At 33.4% G+C, this 23,256-nt stretch overlaps 1 protein-coding gene across 4 annotated transcripts in view; it reads left to right on the top strand.

The window, feature by feature from the left end:
* LOC129740232 (integrin alpha-PS2-like) overlaps positions 1-23,256 on the top strand; it is a 305,493-nt gene that overhangs the window by 135,582 nt on the left and 146,655 nt on the right. For all 4 annotated transcript variants that reach the window (XM_055731842.1, XM_055731845.1, XM_055731844.1 and 1 more), the window contains exon 4: positions 19,652-19,749. In XM_055731842.1, the coding sequence (XP_055587817.1) occupies positions 19,652-19,749 (98 nt within the window). The remainder of the gene's footprint in view (positions 1-19,651; positions 19,750-23,256) is intronic.

Genomic DNA, 23,256 nt, shown 5'->3' with positions numbered 1-23,256 from the left:
CAAAAATTATCATTATAAAGTGAAAATCTTTCATTGGCCGTTGCAGTGACAGATTCTGTTGATTATTTCGTATATAAACGCATCCAAGTGCTGATTTACCGTTGGACTTTTTACGATTTTTCAATGCCGTTTTTCTCATTTCAACAAAAACGCAAATGGGACGGACTTGCTATGAGCGGCAGAAATGGTCTTTTAAAATGTTAATATATTTTTTTAATATTTTGTAAGCCTCGATCCTGGCCTTTACAATTTCAGCCTCAGCCCACTGTTCGTTTGGAAAAATCCGCACGAATCTGATCTCAATGTGACAGCGCGGCTGTTGATGAAAATTTATGCCTTTGCAACATTGAAAATTGGGTTTACTACTTTTCCACTGGAATTACTACATATTTCAATGATATTACCGCTGCACTGGCTTCAGGTTGTGGGAAGAAGCTGTTACATCGCTTAGTTTTTTTTTTAAAAGATACCAAAGATGTAGATCATCAATTGTAAAACACAGTTTCACTTAATTCTAACAGACAGCTGGATATTGAATAGATCCAAATAACTTTGCAATTTGCATGTTAGCCAAGTCCCATCAGCAAGTCTCATAGTTTTGATTTTCTTAATTTGTTCATTCCAATTTATTCAAATACCAATCCAAGTCAATAAACACATTATCGACTAGTTCAACCCGGAAAAAAGTAAGTAGGCAACAGAGGTGGCAGGTGTCCTGATAAATCTGAATTTATCCTGATTTTCGTGAAACTGTCCTGGTTTTTTTTTAAATAATTGTCCTGATTTTCCCACTGAAAATTTCTTAATTGGAATTGAATTTATAAGAAAATTTTCAGGATTTCGAACTAATCTGTAATAAAATAGTTTAACCAATAATAATTTTCGGTTTGGTGTTTTCTTCATGCTGGCCTGGCAATATGCTTCTTGCCTTTGTTGCATAAATTAAGACGTCTGCAGTACCATTATTCAGCCTTCATTTATGCAATTTAAGCGGAATTAGTGATGTCCTGAAAAATCCTGATTTTTTTCTCTATGGTGTCCTGATTTGTGACAAAACCACCCTGCATCTTTGGTAGGCAATCTGTCACGGCGCGCCTCCATCAAAATAATTTTTAGATTTTTTTCCGTGCATCAGGCATAGGACTTTAGATCTGATACAAAATAGCAAAAGGCTCTAGCGAAAAGACCCTGATCTTGTAAGGAAATAGTTCGGAGAGATATTTTTTTAGTAATAAGAACAATCAAGAAGAAGAAACAGAATTAGAAGATATTGCGCTAGATTTATTGAGCAGTTTGTGAAATATTGTAATACTAAAACTAGAGCCAGTTTTTAATAACTAATTTTAGCACGCCTCGATAAAGGTAACCACATCTGAAAAGAGAAGAAAGAAACAATATTAAATATCTATTAATTAAATAGGAAAGTGATCAGCATAAGCACCATTGTGATACGACCACAACGGGTTCCAAACGACCCTCGTGTTTAGTAAGTTCACTAAAATGATCAAATGAAATTGTCGAACATAAATCATTACTTTCAATAATTTTACATCAGGCATCCACTGAGTAAATCGTCTAAACGCAACAGCGTTCAGAAGAACCAGAAAGGCGTCAAAAGCGTCGCCGTGTTATTGAAGCTTATTTACATACTTACCCGTCATACAAGTGAGGTTACGCATGAATTAGTAAACAAACTGAACTATAACCGAAATATTGTTTAGGAACGCATCACGATAAGCCGCGTACAACGTTTAGAAGAATCGAAAATAGAGTACCTAGAATAGAGAAAAACAGTAAACGTAAGTAAAAAATGGAAATGTTAACACAGCAAATTGTAAAACCAAATCGTTGCAGGAATTTTTTAATATATTGCATATTAAAAATACGGAATCAACTCTACTTCATTCTCCCAAAAACGACACAATCACATCTTCGCGTTATATTGCATATTCAAAGAAAAATTGTATTACGCAACGGTAGTTAGACTCGAAATTTGACAACCGTAATTTGACAGCTCTGCTTATAAGTTGCATTTTCGTCAGTGTAGCCGAGAAACACTAAAGCAAATCATCATATGATATGTATTTAAATTTTTTTTAAGATGCACTAAATTATTAATTATTTGAATGAATAAATCGACTTCTCGGCGAGTTTTGTAAACTATTAGATATCGATAAGAGTCGGTTACTTTAAAACATCTATGTCTCATTTGAAATATTTGTTGTACTGTATATTATTTGATAATGTTGAATGTTTGTGTTGACTCAATTTAGTTTCTATTCAATATTCCTATCGCGCCAGCACAAAAGTTTATCTTCAGATGTTGGACTTCCAACTTCCGACGAAGAAAAAATATGTTTGTACTAGATTATCGGAAGTATTTGTGTTGTCAGTTCCCAAACGATGCACAAAATTTGTTTGATTGAGTCGAATGGCGATTTGCAACAAAGTTGTTTGAAGTTATTGATTTTTACTTAATATTTAAATAATTAATCACGGTTTCAGGATATTTTTTTCATAAAATAATTATTGAATAAGCATGATAAAAAATACTACGTAATCTTTAAGGTTGCATGTCAGCTTCATTTTCAGTCGTTTTTCTTTGGGGATTTTCGTCCGCAAGGATGATACATCGCTCAAGATTTTGCAGACCTTATTTATTTAAATCGTAATTTAACTACTTTTTGGTATTTATGCTGAAACTAAACTCTGGTATAAGTTTTTGAAAATTTGTTCCAAACACAAAAATTTGTAAAAGATTCGAAGATTGAAAGAAAATTTCCTTATATTGTATGTTAATCCTTCGATTTTATGTATAAAAAAGCGGAGAAAACAATTCGAAATAAGCTCTGTATTCTTTATTCTTCTTCCTTCTGATTGAAGTTTTAAATCAAGTTTACCAAAGTTCTTTAAATAGGTAAACAATGTTCCAATCTGAACGTTACCATGTGCAGTAATCATTTAAAATGGTTTGAAATGTTGCTGAAATATCATGATTGATTCTTATACATGATATTTGTCTTAGTAAAATCGCATGAAAGTGTTCTGAAGATTTATTTCATTTTCAAAGTTCGGTTTCCATGTTTGACGTTTGCGGTAGTGCTTCTTCTTCTTCAGGTAGAGTTGAGAAAATCCATAATAAGTCTGAAAGAGCAATATCGCAATATCTAGGACAGGCAAATAGAAATTCGCTGCAGCATTTTTTTTTACTTTTCGACAGAAAAATTAGCACTTTTTGAAAAGACTTGTAATCGTTGATGATAAAAATTCGTGACGCAACCAAACAAAATCAACAAAGCAATTGTTTTATAGATGAGGCATGCTCAGCTGGTGAAACTTGTAAACTTATCCAATGCAAAGCTCTCTCAAAGACTTAAAAAAAAGTTTTAAGAATGATCATTCTAATGAAACAAAATTTGATACCTACTCACTGGGCGGTGATTTAGTCAGATCAATTTGACATTTGTCACGCTTTTTTTGTTTTTTTCTTCTGTTTTTCACCCCCTCACAATGTGAAAAATGGTTAAAAAAAAATGACAAAACTATTAGAAAAATATGACCAAAATTTGTTAACGCTGACGATAAAATGACAAAGCCATGCACAAAATATAAAAAAAAATTAATAAAAATATGACAAAAGGCAGAAATTTTACAAAACTAAAAAAAATTGACAAAAATTTTAAACTAAGACAAATGTAAAAAAATGACAATTATAATAACAAAAAAAGACAGGATAAAATTTGATCATCTGACAATACTACAAAAATATTACAAATATGATAATAATTTGACAAAAGTTACTAAAATATGACGAAATTATGACAAAAATATGATAAAACTATGACATCGTAATATAGTTATGACTATGTCATTATTTCATCATATTTATTTCAAATTTGTCATGTTTTTGTAAAATATTTGCCTTTTTACCACTGACCATACTGACTGGACGGAAACTCGATTTCGTTTGTTGGATAATTTTTCCAACAGTACGCAATATCGATTCCAGAGTGCGCATCGATCGATTAGAAAAAATGCTATCCCAGTTAGAAAAAGCCACTCAACTTTAGGCAATTCATATGATAAAATCGGTCTAAACAAGTACATTCTTCCTACAGGGCATTTGTATTGGATAAATGGTAGGTTCGCCACCTATCGTCGGTACTGCGAACCTGCAAAATATGACAAAAAATAAGCCAGAAAATGATCGAATTTTTGTTCTAAGTGTCCTGTCAGTGTGATCAGTATTTGGTCATTGTCATTGTCATTTTTTGACACATTTTTGTCAGAATTTTGTTACATTTTGATCCCATTCTTCATAATTTTTGTCATAGTATTGTCAGAACTTTGTAATGTTCTAGCACATTTGTCATATTTTTGTTATTTTAATTTTAAATGTTTGCCATATTTTTGTCATAATAACCATAACCAACTTTGTCATAATTTTATCATATGTTTGCAAGATTTTTGTGATTTGAAAGTAATTTTTTTGTTAATGTGTTTATTATGTTATTTATTATGTCATATTTGTAATTTTTTTTCTCAAGTATTTATCCTTATTCTAGATTTGTCAGGTTTTTGCATTTTTTGTCTAAATTTTGACAGAACTTTTTATCATATTTGTCATAGTTTACTAAATTTTATCGTTTTTTTTCATATTTTTGTCATAATCTTATATATAAAAATGGAGGCGTTTTCTTTGTAACAACATCACGTATGAATGGTCGGTCGGAATGAAGTGAAATTTGGTATCCGAGGGTTTTTTTCGGGTCAGAGATGGTTTGTATAATAGTTTCAAGAATCTCACTTTTTATGAAAGAGGGGTCCCCATACAAAATTATCTCTTCACATCTTCTTATATATAAAAATGGAGGCGTTTTCTTTGTAACAACATCACGTATGAATGTTCGGTCGGAATGAAGTGAAATTTGGTATCCGAGGGTTTTTTGGGTCAGAGATGGTTTGTATAATAGTTTCAAGATTCTCACTTTTTATGGAAGGTGGTCCCAATACAAATTCAACTTTATTTGCTACGATTTCCATAAAAATTGATTCGCGAGCACGATGAATTTTAGAGCGTGTAAATGAAATCAAACATTTATTACGATTTATACATTTGAAGGTAAAACGAAGTTTACCGGGTCAGCTAGTTTTTTATATTTAAGGCTTTCAGAGCCGAAGGGGTTTGAGTGACAAAATTGTCGATTTTGAGTTGATGATGCAAAACGATTCTTCGCATTTCAAGTTATTTTTGATGATTTTTTCGGATTTTTAGAATTCTTTTACATACTTTCACATTTGATAGAAAACGACAAATTCTTAAAAAAATATATGGATAATGGCCGAACACATCAAATTTAACTCGTGTTTTCTCGAAAAAAGCTTTTATGCACTTATACCCTTTTTGGCTCCAAGGGCCTCATTTTGTCATATTTATGGCATAATTTTTCAATACATTCGTCGTATTTTATTTAAAGTTCTGTCATTTGTCACTATTTCATTTGTCATATTTGTATCACAGTTCTAATAGAATTTTGTCATGTGATTGTCAAACTTTAGTCATAGTTTTTTTTTTTTCATATTTTTCCACTATTTTGTTACATTTTTTCATTATTTTGTTCTATCTTTATAACGGTTGTTTTTTTGTTAAATTTTTGTCATTTTTCATGTACTTTTTGAGCCCTTTCACTCAATACATATATTGTAGGGAGTTCATGCGATTTTTAGTTATTTACAGCATTTGGAGGTTAAGTGGATGCAGCGTTTTTTTATAAAAATTAGAGGAACGGCGATGATAATTGAATAAACAAACTTTTGAAAAACGTTGAAAAATACCTGAGAGAATATTTTCAGTGTATGTCCGGATGAACTGAATGAAGTCGCGCGATCGAGCAGGTTCTTTGCGCGAAAATTTGCTTGCACTGTGGCCGGTCGATGCTTATTTTTAAAGTGTTTCAATAAGGGTTTTTCGCACGCATAGGAAATTTGCTTCGCGCTCACTGTGTCCTCGACCAATGGGAAAAAAGGTTTCTTCGGATAATGGGTGTCATAATGCCATCCATGGCTCTTCAATATCACCAGTTTGATTAAAGTTAATACAAACATCGTTAATTTTAATTTGTCTAATATTAAGGAAATGTAACATTTGAAATTTTCTTGATATTTAAATTAACTCCATCAATTAGATTGTTGTGTGTTCTCCATATGCATTACTTCCATTTTCAGTCACTTCTGAGAACGCCAAACAACGAGCCAAACTATATCAGCCTAGGTGACACTAAAATAACTTCTCGAAGTTTATCGTGAATAGGCAAGTTGGTTGTCAATCTTGCAGTAGGAGATAGAAAAGAAGATTTTTTTGTTTTACAGTTACTTTGGAAGGATTCAATCATGGAATAATTTTTGCCCTAACAACACAGTTGAAGGAGTTGAAGGAATGGCTACTTGTGCAATTCATACACTTCAAGAACTAATATAGGGAGAACTTGAGTGAGAGCGAAACCAAGCAAATAATTTGAGTCATGTGTGATCTCTTAAAGTGATTAATCGCCATTGATTTTTTTTCACAATTTCTACACAAAAAAAGGTTACCTCAAAGCTCAGACCCATAGTGAATATGCCCAATTGCAACGACATATTGGTCACATATTTGCAGCAGGCCGTTGACCATGTGACCGAGGTTGATTTTCGTTGAATTATGCACCAGTAGCTACCCAAGTGTCATGTTCTGCATACCAAATTTTGCTACCATCGGCTGGCTGACTGCGCATGCCATCGGCTCAGTGACCCGCAAGAGATCAAAAAAAGTACGGCTACCGGAGACCTCACCCCGGCCCTACAGCCACTATTATTATTATTCAATTTGTTTTTATTTATTTTGGGTCGATCGATCACGTCACATGATCGCGCACGACTATCCGGTCCTGAAAGCTAAAAGGTTCGTTTTGAGGCGTTCCCTCCGGAGGGGAAGTTGCTGGGGATCATATGAAGAAAATCTAGGGTCAACTCCTGGCTGCCTGCCTGTTTTGGTCACTCAACCCTGCTTGGATTTTGTCGGCGGCAGTCGGTGTTTGTTCAATCGATCGGTAACTCGGCTTGTCTTACTAAATGGTAATTACTCTGTTTGAGCTTAATTATTGTATTTAAATTGCCCATGTTGGACAAGCACGTGTGTTTGTATGTGGATTTGTACAAACATAAGGGAGGGTCGGCCTTTTTATTTATGGGCTGGGTGGAGAGGTTGCAGTTTTTTAATTGATGACAACCGTGTCACGCTGAAGTTAATCGAACTCAATGACTTCATTAGGGAACCACGAAAAAAAAAGTGAGCCGCATCAAGCCACTCTGATTAAAGTGTACCTTCGAATAAGTTGAACTTTTAACGATTTTATTGAAATAAAACAACATTTCGAAACAGATGTTCGATGTGACACATCGAACAGATTTACGCTGAACAAACAGGTCGTAAATTTCCTCGAACGTCATCGTAGGTAGGCGCTAGGCGCTTTTTGATTCAGCCAAGTCAGTAGATACAGTGCGTCGGCGGAGGAAGTTAAGTCAGCCCAAACATCCAATCTGCGATTGGTGTTATACTCACCTGTACAGTGCTAGCTAGCTAGGGAGTCAAATTTAAATTTTAGAAACCAAAACACCTCACCACCACTCAACTAAACTCGACTCAGACAAAGTTCTCGGAATTGTGATCGCGGTGACAGCTCAAATGTTGCTGTGAAATCACTTTTCATCCGAGGGGCGCGTTGAAAGGTACGCTGATTGGGAGTGTTGCGGTAGAATGGTTCAATTTTATTTGACATACAATTTAGTTCTCAATTTTTTAAAAGCTTCCTTAAAATCTCATCGATTGATAGTCTGACCAAATGAATTAAAATTCTTGGATTTTTTGTTGGAAAACTGAAAATAACGAAGATAAACGATCTCTAAAAAATCCATACATCTAGAAAACCATAATGAAGAACATTTTTTAAGTTTTCTTACATTGTTTTATATTAAAGTTATTTAAAATCATTTTAGAAAAAATGCTGTTAACACCGTAAAATAATGCATGAAGTGGTTATGTCAACTTTAAACACAATCAACATTTGAATTTGAAAATTGCAGATGAAAAAAATTAACTTCAGAAATTTAGATTTACTCTAGTTAAAAAAATCTAAAAATTCACGACCAATTATAGCGAATTTGGGCATATTTACCCTACATTATATTGAATGTGTTCTTTCCCAAATCTCACCATTTACAAAAGCAAAGTTATTAAGGTTGTGTATAAAAAATGACAGCAGGGTGTGTGTCTTTTGTGAATGTAAATTAGTACACTCGATTGGAGTTGAGCAGCAGTTTGATAGTCTATTTCGTCAAAAAAAAAAAAAATTAACCTTGCGATTGTGTCTTATACGTAACTTAATCAAATCTTTCAATCAAGTATAACTTACTTCGCTAAAATCAAAAAATAATCTATTATATAAAATTCTCTTGTAACGGTGTTTTTAGTACTACTCCTCCGAAATGACCCAAACGATTCAAATGAAATTATTTTTAGAATATTCTATTAGGATATATTGACAGTTCTACACGAACACCACCTTAGCAGGAGGCCTCAGCCCTAACCTCAAACCATGGGAGAACAGAATCGATTTTTGAGAAGGGCGCACGATAAACGCGATTTTCCAGCACTAATATCGACAAATTCGCCCTGTGGAAAAGCGATACACAGGTGTTCGTGTTTTGATTTTTTGGGTGTTCATGGCTCCCAAGTGCATTGATATTTGGAAAATGATAATATTTTTTCTAATGGAATGTTATTGAAAAACCTTTTCATGAGTACTGAGAATTTTACAACTTTGCCGTAGATTTCTATCGAATGTGAAATTAAACGCATCATTTATCTGACCGAAATAACAACTTACTATATCGCTCTCTTTAACGAAGTAGCGAATTATGTGGATATGTTTAAAATAATCAGAGCATGTAGGCGATTATTTTCAAACTCAACATAATCGGGGCTTTCATTAATTTACTTCTTTGTAACAGTGAATAATTTTGCATTCGTTTAGAAGTTAGAAACCACTCTTTTTTTAATCAACCAAGCAGTACATGAAAATATATTTCAGGTGTTTTGAATTCACCTTGAAAATTCATTAGCAAAAGATGGCTTATCTTCATCCGTTTAGAGACGCCCCGTAATGAATTCAAACATTCAGCTGTTGAGAGTTAAAAAATTTAATCAACTCAGAAGTATTATAATTAGTTTAAAATAAGCAAATACTGATTTTAGTAACGCACCTAGCATCACTGGTGAGGCCGCCAGCAAATCAAAATTTGAGGTTATGGCTGAGGCCAATTTTTCGCAAATACTATCGTCCGTATATACCCTTATGGGCATGCGAAACGGTTTATATCAAATATAACATCAGAAAGAAATTGTCCGTAATAATTAAATTTGTAGTTATTTGGATCAAATTGAAGTCATGGCATCCATTTTTTCGAGATTTCCTTTACTTTTGGGGGTTTGTTTATCGTCTCCATGGTCGAGGCGTCACGAGCAAACGTCGAGAGAGAATAGTAACCATGACATAGCATAAAGATTAGTGGGAACATTTGGGCGCCTATTTCTCAACCAAGCATACTTTCAATGCATGTGGTGGCGATATGAAGCCTAGATGTGTTGTTTATCTTCTTGATCCCTAGCTCATTTGTACAGCACATATAAATAAATGAAGCCTAGATGTGACCCAGATTGATATTTTGCTGATCGAATAAAAACCGTTTAAACGATTTTAAATATTTGAACTATTTTGATTTCATGTTAATTGAATCAGCAATTGTTGCCTAAAAACATGAATTTAATACTGATGCATATGAAAAAAAATGGTAAGACTCTTTACGGACGTTTGAAAAAAATAGAGTGTGAAGATTTACGTACGATTGTATAATCCAATACGCCTAGAGGGTTAGTTTTAATATATCGATAACAGAAAAAAATAAGATGTTTTCGACAGATAGAAATCGACAAAATTTTTTGAACATGTTCAAATGTACTTATTAAGCGCCATTACATTTTTAGAACAACAACAAAATCCGATGAAAATAACAGACACATGAACTGAATAAGAGCCAGTCCTTTAAAATTGAGGATTGAAGTATTCAAAAGTTGAATGCAGAGAACTTTTATTTTCTGCAAGCATATGTGAAAATTATCAATAACAATCCTCACAAAAAATAAGGATATGCGTTTTCCGGAAGAATTTTCAGTTAAGAAAGTACACTTAAGCAAGTGCAAACTTTCAACATTTACAAGAAATGTATAAATCATTTCTTCAACTATAAATTGCTGGGCTCAAATAAACAATCTGTCTAAATAAACTCAACTTTTTGTTATAATCATTCACCAAAAAAACACTGTACTGTTGCACACAATTCAAATACGTACTTAACATTAATGGTTTGTTTTGGTCTACATATTTTGGCTACATAGAAGAGACTTTTGTTGAAAAATATATTTTAATGATATTCCACCTAAAGCAGACATTTTTCGATACATGTTGATGATCTGATAGTGTTAAAAATTTCATTTCACATGGTGGAAAAAGTTCAAACGCGCTTTTTTCCATGAAACATCTACCTTTGAAGAATTTCCTCTCGAAAATGATTCAGCATTAGGTGAGAAAAATAAGAAAGAGATCCCGTGTGGGGAATCTGAAAGGATTTTCAAAATTATCAAATGTCTTTGCAAATGAAGGTATTTTGATTAAAACAGCATTCAGTAAAAGTGGAGTATCAAACATTAACTTATACTGCAAAAAAAAATGCAGATATATGAAATTTGATAACACAAACTGGAACTTAATACGTGTTCCAGTTTGTGTTATCAAATTTCATATATCATTTCATTTATCATTTCAAAGCCTTTACATTATATTTCGCATCTATGGAAAAGTTCAGAAAAAGCATTATGCTTACCTTTACCTCATTAAACTGGACAAATATTAACTTAGAAATATCTTTTTGTCATTTTTGAATATTTAACTTTCAACAAGAGTTTGTTGAGAACTGATTTAGTTATATAACAATCGAAAATTAATTTGTTTTAAAGATTTACATATTTTTCTTAGATTTATAAAAGTTCAACTGTGGTAAAATCCGTTTGAACTTATCCCGGTGTATCTGAATTGAAGTTAAGATTGAAATTTAAAAATAGAAGCCAAAAATCATCATTTTATGGTTTTGTGAGATGTTAACATAAAATATTTAAGAAATTATGCATACCACCGTCGAAGCATGAACATTTTTTATTTCGATCCATTCATATTTTAAAAATTTGCTTTTCACTCGATTGTTAATGAAAAGATAAGGTCAGTAAGTTTAAACTTTGAGAAGTCTTGAAAAGGACCCTCAGCATAAAAAAGGGAAAAAAATAAGATTCAGTCGAATAACAAAATTTAAAAATATTTTTTTTCTCCTCTAAAACCCATTATTTTCTTGATTCATTGGGTTACAGCTGATCCATATGAATTTAATTTGCACTTCTTGATTAAACAAATGAAAATATAATAATTTGCAGTATAAAAAGTCGCCAGATTCCATACCACGACAAGTACTGCCATCACTTCAAGTTGTAATGTGTCATGTCTACAAGTTTAGTACATGGCGAACAAAATTATTAACATGATTTTAACAGGGGATTGTATTTGGGTACGAGATATGTTTCAATTTACAACCCTTTCTGCATTGCAGTGTGAAGAAGAGAGCTACAAAGGGAGTTCCATATAAATTGCGTTGAATAGCTTGAAAATTTTTTACCCAATACAAGTTTGTTGTTATAAATCGAGAACTTATCAAGCAAAAGGAAGAGAGGTTGTTTGCGTACGAATAATTTGAGACCCTCCCTTATTTCTGGGTGGAGTCGGAAAGAAGGTGTCGTTGTTCACATTATATTTGAACATTTATCAGACAAATAAAGCGAAATGTTTAGCCATTTAGATACTAAAAATGATTTTATAGCAGTTCGTGAGCACTTCTTGCATTGAAAGAGGGAAAGGGCTAGAAGTTGCCACGTATCGGAAATTAAATTGCGAGATTTAAAAGGCGCAAACTTTACCGTCGGCACTTAAGCGCCATCCACTAAGAGTAGATGTGCCAACGGTCATAGATTTAGTTAGCCCGGACTCTTACCCTAGTGGGGACAATTTAAATTTGCGCGAATCTCGTGTTGAAGGTTTGGCAATCCCAAGGGAAAAATAAAAAAATAGCAAATGAAATTTAAAAGCTAAAATGACTTACCGAAGACGCGCCGATTCCTTCCGCTCAGCGTCTTAGCGTGGACCTTCAATTGGCCTCCAAGGACCAGGTTCGATAGCCATTAGGCACTTCCAATAACCGACTTCCCGTTTAGACCGAACCGAATGCGCGGAACAACAGCGTCGGAGATTGCCAGCCTCAACGACTTTTGGGTTTTCCGATACGGCCATACAACTTCCACTTCAACGACTACGAATTTCTTTTTAACGATTTCACGATTTGAGCTTCAACGAACGACTTTTTCTACCAGCAGCGTCTGGAGCGACCCCCGGGTCAGCTAGCAAGAAGGCTTCCCGATTGCTTCCCCCTATGAGGTTGGCTTCGGGTTTTTGCCATGACAATGCTCATCATTTGCTACCTAGAGATTTTTACCTTGAGATTGCCAAGAAATTAGAATAAAAATATGTAAAATAAATTGCAACGTAACAAAGTTTATATCATTAAAACATACATTTTGACATCATTATGATCTTTATGAAGTTTATAAAAATAGAGCAAAAGTTTCAGATCTTGAGAAACAAATTTAGAGATCAATTTTAAGAAAATATTAATCAATCATCTTTGTACTAAAACACGAGACTTCAGTCAAAGCTCTCTTTTTTAAGCGTTCCCTTCAAAATTATGTCGAAATTTGGTTTGAAATGCCGTCTAAGAAATAAAACTAGATTTCACTTATTTTAACTTATTTGATTGATTTTTGGAAGATGTAGCAAAGCACACCGGGTCAGCTGTTATATATATATATATATAAAAAGGATAAGGATGCGGACACTACACTGGTTATTCTTCTGGTCATGATCCTGATCCAAGCTACAAATTAAGAACTTGACCCTGGCCTTGATTCTCATCTTTTCACTCATCATCCATTATTCTAAATTTATAGAATCCTGATATTATTAATGACCCTATGTCTAATCCTGACACTGATGTTGATCTTGATATTTGTCCTGATATTAATTCTGATTTTGATTCTGAACTTGAACTAGACCCAGAGCTTGATACTTATTTTTATTTTCAACCTTATCTTGAACCTAATCATTTTTCTGATCCTGAACCTTTTCTGCATTCTGATCATAATCTTGGCAATGTTGATGTGCCTGATCTGGGAATGAACTTCGGGAAGCTCTCTGGATGCAAATTCACCTTGCCAAACGCAAGGTTTGAAGTTCCAGAACCATTCAAATTTGTCTTAGCAGAAATTCATCATATTATGATATGAATTAAAACAGAATACTATTTGTATCGGAAACTGATAATACAACAAGATTTAAATTTAATCGTATAAGGTTGCATCCCTGTGGTAAAAAATAATTTTTGTTCTAAAAGACGCGATACACTTTGTGCAAAATAAATAGCAAATTACAAAATGAAGAGGAAAGAGAGAAAAAAGGACCAACCATAAAAAATCTTAGCTCCGGATATATCTCTAATCTCTCGCAACCGATTAACACATATGTTTGCCAATGTATGTAGCCCTTACAAGAAGAATAAAAAGAAAATTTTTGAAGTATTGAACGTTTTTAGACATTTTAGGTTTTGGAGTAACTATACACTCACAAAAAAAACTCTTAAGTATGCCATCAGATTCTCTTATAAACTGGCGCAATAATCATTGAAATTCATAAAATTGAATGAATTCTGAGATGAACACCTACTTCAATGAGAGGTTTCCGCTTTTCTTAAGAGATTCTTGTGGAAATAGGAAATTTCACGTATAATAATAAAAATTCAAAATATTCAATGTTTTCATGTTATTTTGTGTGTGGAATAATTTCATGCATGGTTACCATCAGCAGCACATCAACATCCGGTTCAAATTGAGTTTGTTTTGTCACATCCGGATCTTTGACCTTGCGATTGTTGCCGGTTTTGCTTTCACAAGGCCGTTTCTTCTATTTTGCATAAGAAGTTTTTATAAAAACTGAAAGATTTTCATAAGGCTCTTATGAAAAACAATTTACACTCTAAAAAGCGGTTCATAAGGAGCATCGTATGAAGAATATAATAAACATTTGTGTAGGTATTAGGATATATTGACAGTTCTACACGAACACCACCTTAGCAGGAGGCCTCAGCCCCAACCTCAAACCATAGGAGAACAGAATCGGTTGAGAAGGGCGCACGATAAACGCGATTTTTCGGTACTAATATTGACAAACTCGCCCTGTGGAAAAGAGATACACAGATGTTCGTATTTTGATTATTTTAGGTGTTCAGGGGTGCCAAGTGCATTGAAATTTGGAATAAGATTCAAAAATTTTTATTGCATTGTTATTGAAAAACCTTTTCATGAGTACTGAGAATTTGCAACTTTCCCGTAGATTTCTATTCGAATGTGAAATTGAACGCATCATTTATCTGAACGAAATAACAACTAACTGTATCACGCACTTAAACGATGTAGCGAATTATATGAATATCTTTAAAATAATCAGAGCATGTAGGAGATTATTTTCAAAGTCAACATAGACGGGGCTTTCAATAATTAACTTGTTTGTTACAGTGAATGATTGTATTCGTTTAGATGTTAGAAACAACTCTTTTTTGATCTACCAAGCAGTACATGAAAATATATTTCAGATGTTTTGAATTCACCTTGAAAATTTAGCAAAACATGGCTTTTCTTCATCCATTTAGGGGCGCCTCGTAATGAATTCTTTTAGCTGTTGATAGTTAAAAGATTTAATCAATTCAGAAATATTATAATTAGTTTAAAACAAGCAAATACTGATTTTAGTAACGCACCTAGCATCACTGGTGAGGCCGCCAGCAAATCAAAATTTGAGGTTATGGCTGAGGCCAATTGTTCACCAATACTATCGTCCGTATATACCCTTATATGAGTGTAGGTTTATGCAGAAGTAATCTTATATTGTATTCGCTTCACCACCCGAAAGTGTTGCAACGTTCCGGCCAAAAACGAGCATAAATCGAATTTCGCACTCACTATAGCTGGTGTGCATGATATCGATAGTGCCAAATGTAAACATCAAGCTGTGAAAATCCACCACCAGCTGATATTTGTTTTCGGTTCCATACATTTTTTTTACATCCACCTGTCAAAATTTACGATAGTATTGGTGACACAAGCAGGGAGGGATCCAATGGATATTTTGAGAGTGTGCCACTGTCCGCGCTCAGGACTACCGGTGCAAAACTGAGCGCAAAAACGAGCACAAAACAACAAAAAGTGCACTACCAATAGTGCACCGATGCTCAACTGAACGAAAACAAATACGGTATTAAAGAATAGTTGTAACACGAAAAAAAATAAACAGATAAAATTTATGATCAATACCACACTAGTGAATAAATGTGTTGTATTGATGCTTGAATACTAAAGAAGTTAATAAAAAGATTAGTTTTAAGCAATTATTATTATTTGTAAATATGGAACTTCTTAAGATTCTTTTTCAATTTATCCAAATATGCCTTATTTTAATGAGAATGCCCACCTTATGTGATTCGGAGCCGCGTTCTAGGGTTGATTTATGAAACTGGATAATGTTGATGAAAACAAAAAATAATTTCGTTGGCAAAGATTGCGTTTAATCTAAATAACAAGGAACTAAGATGAGCGTCCTGTGATACAACGGATCTGGGTGTTCATATTGGCAGGAACCTTGTAAAACTCATATAATAAACTTACTTTAAAGAACGTACGGAACAGTCTAACGTTTCGGTTAGCTTGAAAACGTGGACACATTCCTTTCATATCACGACGGAGTGGAAACTCTTACCTCCTGCTAGTACCTAGCCATTTTTTCCGTTGTTTACATTCCACAGAGCTGCCAAGTCTGGTTCAGGTGACGACGGTACAAAACCTCACGCTGAATTTGACCCACGTGCAGCTGGATATTTACGGCAAGTAGCTAGTAGTAGCTGGCACAGTTGTAGATGCGTCGGCAGTTTTTTTTTCGTACACAGTAGTATTTTGACACTCCGTAAAAATCGCCTACTATGCTATGAAAAACAATCATACATATTTTCTGTACGATTCAAATCTGAGGTTAAGCCGAAAATTACTCACAAATCATGTAATCAGACAGAGGGGCACACTGTTGTTGAACGGAAATTTCTTCCCGAACGACTTTGAAGTTATTCATGGAATCATACCTTTTCCCTTCCAGTTTGAACCATTACTCACGCTTAGACACAGAAAAAAAACACTTTAATATATCCAAAGAAGGGCCGTAGCACATATACCCGATTTGACATCCCACATTTGTCATATTTCATTCACGGCGCGAAAATTGCATCCAACTTGATTCGAAACCTGTAAATAGCACACAGCAAGCCACACATAGCAGATTACAACCTATAGATCATCGCGGCTTACTAAGTTGCTCCACATAAAGCTAAATGCGTCTGATGCGCGCGTAGAAATGGAACCAACTCTGAATTTAAATTCGTCATTTTCCTTACCCCCTATGTTTTCCCAAATCGCTGTCGTCATCGCCTTCATCTACCAGGTCTGGATCAGTGTTTCCTTTCGCTGAAAGGTGGGTGACCTAAACGTCAAGTCGATTTGCTTCGTAGTGTCATTTGAATTTGTTACCACTCCCGTGTTTCAAAACGCCGTGTAGATATTTAGACATTCTTATAGGTGGTAGAAGGCACCATATATCGTTCGAGTTGTGATGGTTCTGTAGTGCGTTTTTGGCCATCACCGGCTTTCACAGAATGAAAGATTGTTAAACAGCGCCCGAGCACAATAAAAACATAGATTAGTAAACAAAGTTGTCATCCGTGTTCCAAAGGTTGAACCGGGGGAATGGCATTTTCTTTTGAACTTTGGTTTCTCAACACCTCTAATGGTGGCCTACTAGTTTAAATCAAATTTCTCTGTTTTTTCGATATGTTTTCTTGGGAAAAAAAATACACAAATCACAAAACACAAAAAAGACAAAAAAGACAAAAAAGACAAAAAAGACAAAAAAGACAAAAAAGACAAAAAAGACAAAAAAGACAAAAAAGACAAAAAAGACAAAAAAGACAAAAAAGACAAAAAAGACAAAAAAGACAAAAAAGACAAAAAAGACAAAAAAGACAAAAAAGACAAAAAAGACAAAAAAGACAAAAAAGACAAAAAAGACAAAAAAGACAAAAAAGACAAAAAAGACAAAAAAGACAAAAAAGACAAAAAAGACAAAAAAGACAAAAAAGACAAAAAAGACAAAAAAGACAAAAAAGACAAAAAAGACAAAAAAGACAAAAAAGACAAAAAAGACAAAAAAGACAAAAAAGACAAAAAAGACAAAAAAGACAAAAAAGACAAAAAAGACAAAAAAGACAAAAAAGACAAAAAAGACAAAAAAGACAAAAAAGACAAAAAAGACAAAAAAGACAAAAAAGACAAAAAAGACAAAAAAGACAAAAAAGACAAAAAAGACAAAAAAGACAAAAAAGACAAAAAAGACAAAAAAGACAAAAAAGACAAAAAAGACAAAAAAGACAAAAAAGACAAAAAAGACAAAAAAGACAAAAAAGACAAAAAAGACAAAAAAGACAAAAAAGACAAAAAAGACAAAAAAGACAAAAAAGACAAAAAAGACAAAAAAGACAAAAAAGACAAAAAAGACAAAAAAGACAAAAAAGACAAAAAAGACAAAAAAGACAAAAAAGACAAAAAAGACAAAAAAGACAAAAAAGACAAAAAAGACAAAAAAGACAAAAAAGACAAAAAAGACAAAAAATACAAAAAAGACAAAAAAGACAAAACAGACAAAAAAGACAAAAAAGACAAAAAAGACAAAAAAGACAAAAAAGACAAAAAAGACAAAAAAGACAAAAAAGACAAAAAAGACAAAAAAGACAAAAAAGACAAAAAAGACAAAAAAGACAAAAAAGACAAAAAAGACAAAAAAGACAAAAAAGACAAAAAAGACAAAAAAGACAAAAAAGACAAAAAAGACAAAAAAGACAAAAAAGACAAAAAAGACAAAAAAGACAAAAAAGACAAAAAAGACAAAAAAGACAAAAAAGACAAAAAAGACAAAAAAGACAAAAAAGACAAAAAAAAGACAAAAAAGACAAAAAAGACAAAAAAAAGACAAAAAAGACAAAAAAAACAAAAAAGACAAAAAAGACAAAAAAGACAAAAAAGACAAAAAAGACAAAAAAGACAAAAAAGACAAAAAAGACAAAAAAGACAAAAAAGACAAAAAAGACAAAAAAGACAAAAAAGACCACACGAGATTTTTTAAAGTTAAAAAAAAAACAAAATTTGATAAAAAATGAGACAGACAAAAAAAAACAGAAATCATAAAAATAATTTATAAGTCTGAATTGCTCAAAAAACACAAAAACAGACACAGAAAGACACAAAAAACAAAAAAAAAGACACAAAAAGGTACAAATAGGCACAAAAAGACACAAAAAGACACAAAAAGACACAAAAAGACACAAAAAGACACAAAAAGACATAAAAAGACACAAAAAGACACAAAAAGACACAATAAGACACAATAAGACACAAAAAGACACAAAAAGACACAAAAAGACACAAAAAGACACAAAAAGACACAAAAAGACACAAAAAGACACAAAAAGACACAAAAAGACACAAAAAGACACAAAAAGACACAAAAAGACACAAAAAGACACAAAAAGACACAAATAGACACAAAAAGACACAAAAAGACACAAAAAGACACAAAAAGACACAAAAAGTAAAAAAAAAAGACACAAAAAGACACAAAAAAGAGTTCTCGATCATTTTTTTTCAATTCAAATACCGCATGTTTTTATTGCCATTTAAATATACCTTGCTTGTTAATTTTTCAAACTGTATGTGAAATTTTATTAAATGCATTTAAGTATCTAAATAAATAAGGGAAGAATATCTGTTAATCAAGTAATGATTTTGTACAAATTCTTCTATTCAAAATTTAACAAAACATTTTTTTCATTCTTTTGTGAAATAGGAGAAATGTTTAATAGAATAGTCACATCGGTTCTAAAATAATCCTGGTTAAATCCAAATAATTTTATTTATATAATATCCAACGATCCGAATAAAAACAGGATATTTCGGAACGGGTTAGTTTGTATAAACATTGCATTACATTTGGACAACCCGTTTGCCCAAGCTGTAAAGACACCTTAAATCGCAATCTAAATGCTTCGTTCTGAATCGTAAAATGTGAATTCGAATCCAGTTTTCACCCTGCCATTTTCTAACACTCAACTCAAAAGTTCCCTTTTTTTTGTTTCTTTTTTTCCTTTATTTTCATTCCGTTGCCGTTGCTGCTGTTGCTGCTGGGTCGTAAAATCGAAAACAATTTCATACGGCGATGGCTACTTGGATCGGACTCAATCTCTGGATTCGTCATATTAGGAAACCAGTTCAACGAAAAAAACGAACAGGTTGACACCAAATCGAACCAATGGTTCGGAGCAACCGTGGCCAGCGCTGGAGTGGACGGACCCCTGGTGGTGAGTTTTGAAACACTTTGACGATGAATACCTGTAGATAGAAAGTTTATTTTCATTAGAGATTTAGCCCAACAATGAATATCGAAATTAAATTTGATAACTTAGAGTAAAAATAACATTCCCATGGTTGGAAATTGAATCCATACTATTTCTTTTTGTCGCATCGTGAGAGTAGGATCAGTCACATGACATCACAGGAAAATCCATTCATTGGCGCTCGATTGCTTTGATTGACCGGCAAATGGATGATTTACTTCAGCATCGGACAAACAGCTGATGGAATGAAGAATGGGGTTTTGAGCATGTTGACAGATGAACGCTAGGCTAGATGGGACTTGAACAGTTTTAATCCGATTACGGACTCAAAGCTCTATAAGCATGACTTTGTTGCCTTTTCAGCGATTTTAAACCGAAATTGATGTTTTGGTTTGTAGAATAGTTTCAGGTACAAAGATGTACCAAGACGAATTCATAACATTAGTATTGATTCTGAGTTCTTACTTGTTTAGTAGAAGCGTTTGCATCAAAATGCAATGAAAGGGTACCCTATTGACTCTAGAAGAATCACTAGTAGATAGCTGACTCTTTGACGAAAACATTTATAACATTCTGAGCTAGGTATTTTAAGGGAGATTTCTTACTTTGTTTTTTTTTTCAATAGCTGCTACGGTGTGCTATGATATTTACATACTATTCTTGCCGAAAAAAGTCGATGTAAACGACAAACAGTTCATCCCAGCGCCAATTAATTAACTAAAGATGCAATTGTTTACAAGGACTATCAAGAGGGATTACGTTTATGCCGCCCGGTGTGGGCAAAGACTAGGAGACATTACTATGTATTTATTTAGCGTTACATGGAAATACTGTATTCTCGATGACATATCTTTGAACGGAACTATACTCCTAATTTGGCACGAGCTATTTCTGTTACATTTTTTTACCTAGCGGGAAAGATTTTCTTCTCATTTCCTGATATAAGAATTCTACAAAATTCGCTTTTATGTTTTAGTCTCATATTTAATACATACATTAATTTGTAAGAAAAGTTCTACTTGGGTACAACAAGATAATTGAGCTGTCGTATAGCTACCCGCATAAACCAGGATTGTAACCAAACGTTTTCTAAAACAATCGCAAAACGATTTGATAAGGCGTAGATAGAACTTTAGGCAAACTTTTAAAGAAATTGTTAAATACATTACATGAATCGTGAATTCTGAATTGATTGTATTTTTAATATGTTGTTAGGTTATGTAACTGTTAAAAACTGTTCAAACTCTTATATGGGAGAACTGTTCTGCAAACAGTCGCGATAACGTTCGAAAACCACTCATGAATAACGTTCTTGTGAATTCGAACTGTTTTGGTTACAGTTATTCTTAAAATTTACTTGTAACTGAACATTAACAGTAGTAGTTGTAGAACGATTCGATATGGCTTTCTTCCAACGATATGCCTACCGTCTTATGAATAGTAAGGGAAAGTAGCACGCACACACACAAAAGAAAATTTTCTTCAAAAAATAATCGAATTTTTTAATTTTATGAATTTTCATTTTATTCACTTATTGAACCATATTATTGATTAGCTCCTTCATCAGGGGGTGTGGGATGTTGGCGTAGCTGCTGGAGCAAAAATTGTACGGGACATTTTTCCTCCCAGCATGACGATATTGCTCCTCCAGCTTCCGGCGCTGCAATAAAAATAAACCTTTTTAGTGGATCGATATATATCTAATGTTTATGAAACTTACCTGTTTGTCCTTCTTCCGGATTGTTCCAAAAAGTTTGTCCGCCTGTCGAATTCCAAACTGAGAGGACTTTTTTCTGGCTGCTGAGTGCTGGAGAGTTGAACTGGGGAAAGGTGAAAAACGAAAAGTTTTTGTTTTTTTTCCTTTCAGTTGTCCGCCTGTCCAGTGGTGCCGGCTAGAGCGATTTTTCAAAATTGTACCAACATGAAATAAAAAAGCGAAAATAAAAAAGATTTATGACTTTGATGTTTTTGTGTTGCCTATTTGCATGTATGCTAGCCTACACATCAAATTTGTAATTGCTGGTTGTTTTTATTAACCTACATTTTATTCAATGACAAATGACTTAAAATCGTAATGAGTTCCATGGATTCGTAAAGAAACTTTCATATTTATATTATAAATCGAAGAGCTATATTACCCTCGATTAGTATCGGGGCCGTTCACATACCACGTGGACAACTTAGGGGGAGGGGGGTTTATGGAATTGTCCACGGTTGTCTATGGGGAGGGAGGTAGGGGTTTGTGTCATGTCCACGTGGACATATTCCCAAAATATTTGCTAATAAGGTGAATAAATATTAAGATGTTTAAATCAAAATCTTAATATTGCAAAGCTTTTCAGTTTAAATTTAAATAATTAGTAATAAATATAATAATTTACAAATTTAATAATTTTAAAATTATCTATATCAGGAAATGCTTATTCGTTTTTCGTCAGAATCAGCCATTTCAATAACAAAAAAGCCAAAAAGTAGTGTTTAGAAAGAAGAACAATTCAAATCTGTTCGCATGGACATCCGGGTAGTTGTTCGCCAAATGTCCACGCTTATCCACGGAGGGGGAGGAGGGGGTCAAAATCTAATTTTTCTGTCCACGTGGTATCTGAACGGCCCCATTATAAAAGATGAAAAAAATCAAAACTTTTTTCGTAAATGTGTACAAATATTTGTACAAAACCATCTGGCATCTCTGACAGGGCGTTTCGTTAATTTATGACAGAAGGGATGAACGGTATGTGTAACGGTTCGAGTTCGGTTTTGCGATTAAAGAAAAAGTGAAGGAAATCGTTCATATCATTCAATAACCTTTCCAGATACCATCACGTTTTCACATAAACGTTCATATTTCGTTTTTATCGTTGGCAAAGTAAAGTTTGGAAGAACAGCTAAATTTACATATACAATCACTATTTCTGAAACCATAGATGTATCGTATAAACTGTTTGAGATATGGTTTTTTAGTATGCGGGTTTAGATTGCAACGTATCATCATAATCCTCCCGGTTCTATAGCAAAACACACTATTCTTCTTCTTCTTCTTCTTCTTCTTCTTCTTCTTCTTCTTCTTCTTCTTCTTCTTCTTCTTCTTTTTCTTTTTCTTCTTCTTCCTCTTCTAACACCAAGATGGCCAAAACGTGTATGTATCATGGAAAATGAGAAACTTACGTTCCTTATTTTTCTTTTCAACATGGCATTTGATATATAGAACACGTATCGCAGATACTACTACGGCCAGGCGGCCAACCATGTGATGAAAACCGCAAAAAAAAACCGGAACAAGGGAGCAATGAAGCGTGTACCTCCCAAAAAGTCCGAATTTCATAGAATTGCTGTATCTCAGGTTACAGATATTTTTTAATGATAAAACTTATAGAAAACAATTATGTGATAATTTATCTATCGGGGAGAATAAGGATATTTTATCCCTGAGGATACTTGATTCCTTCGCTATATCTCGAAACCGAAATGTCT

This window comes from Uranotaenia lowii, chromosome 1, assembly GCF_029784155.1.
Source record: "Uranotaenia lowii strain MFRU-FL chromosome 1, ASM2978415v1, whole genome shotgun sequence".
Taxonomy (NCBI): domain Eukaryota; kingdom Metazoa; phylum Arthropoda; class Insecta; order Diptera; family Culicidae; genus Uranotaenia; species Uranotaenia lowii.
Note: the sequence above shows the minus strand (reverse complement) of the source record. Positions and strands in the feature narration are given on the sequence as shown.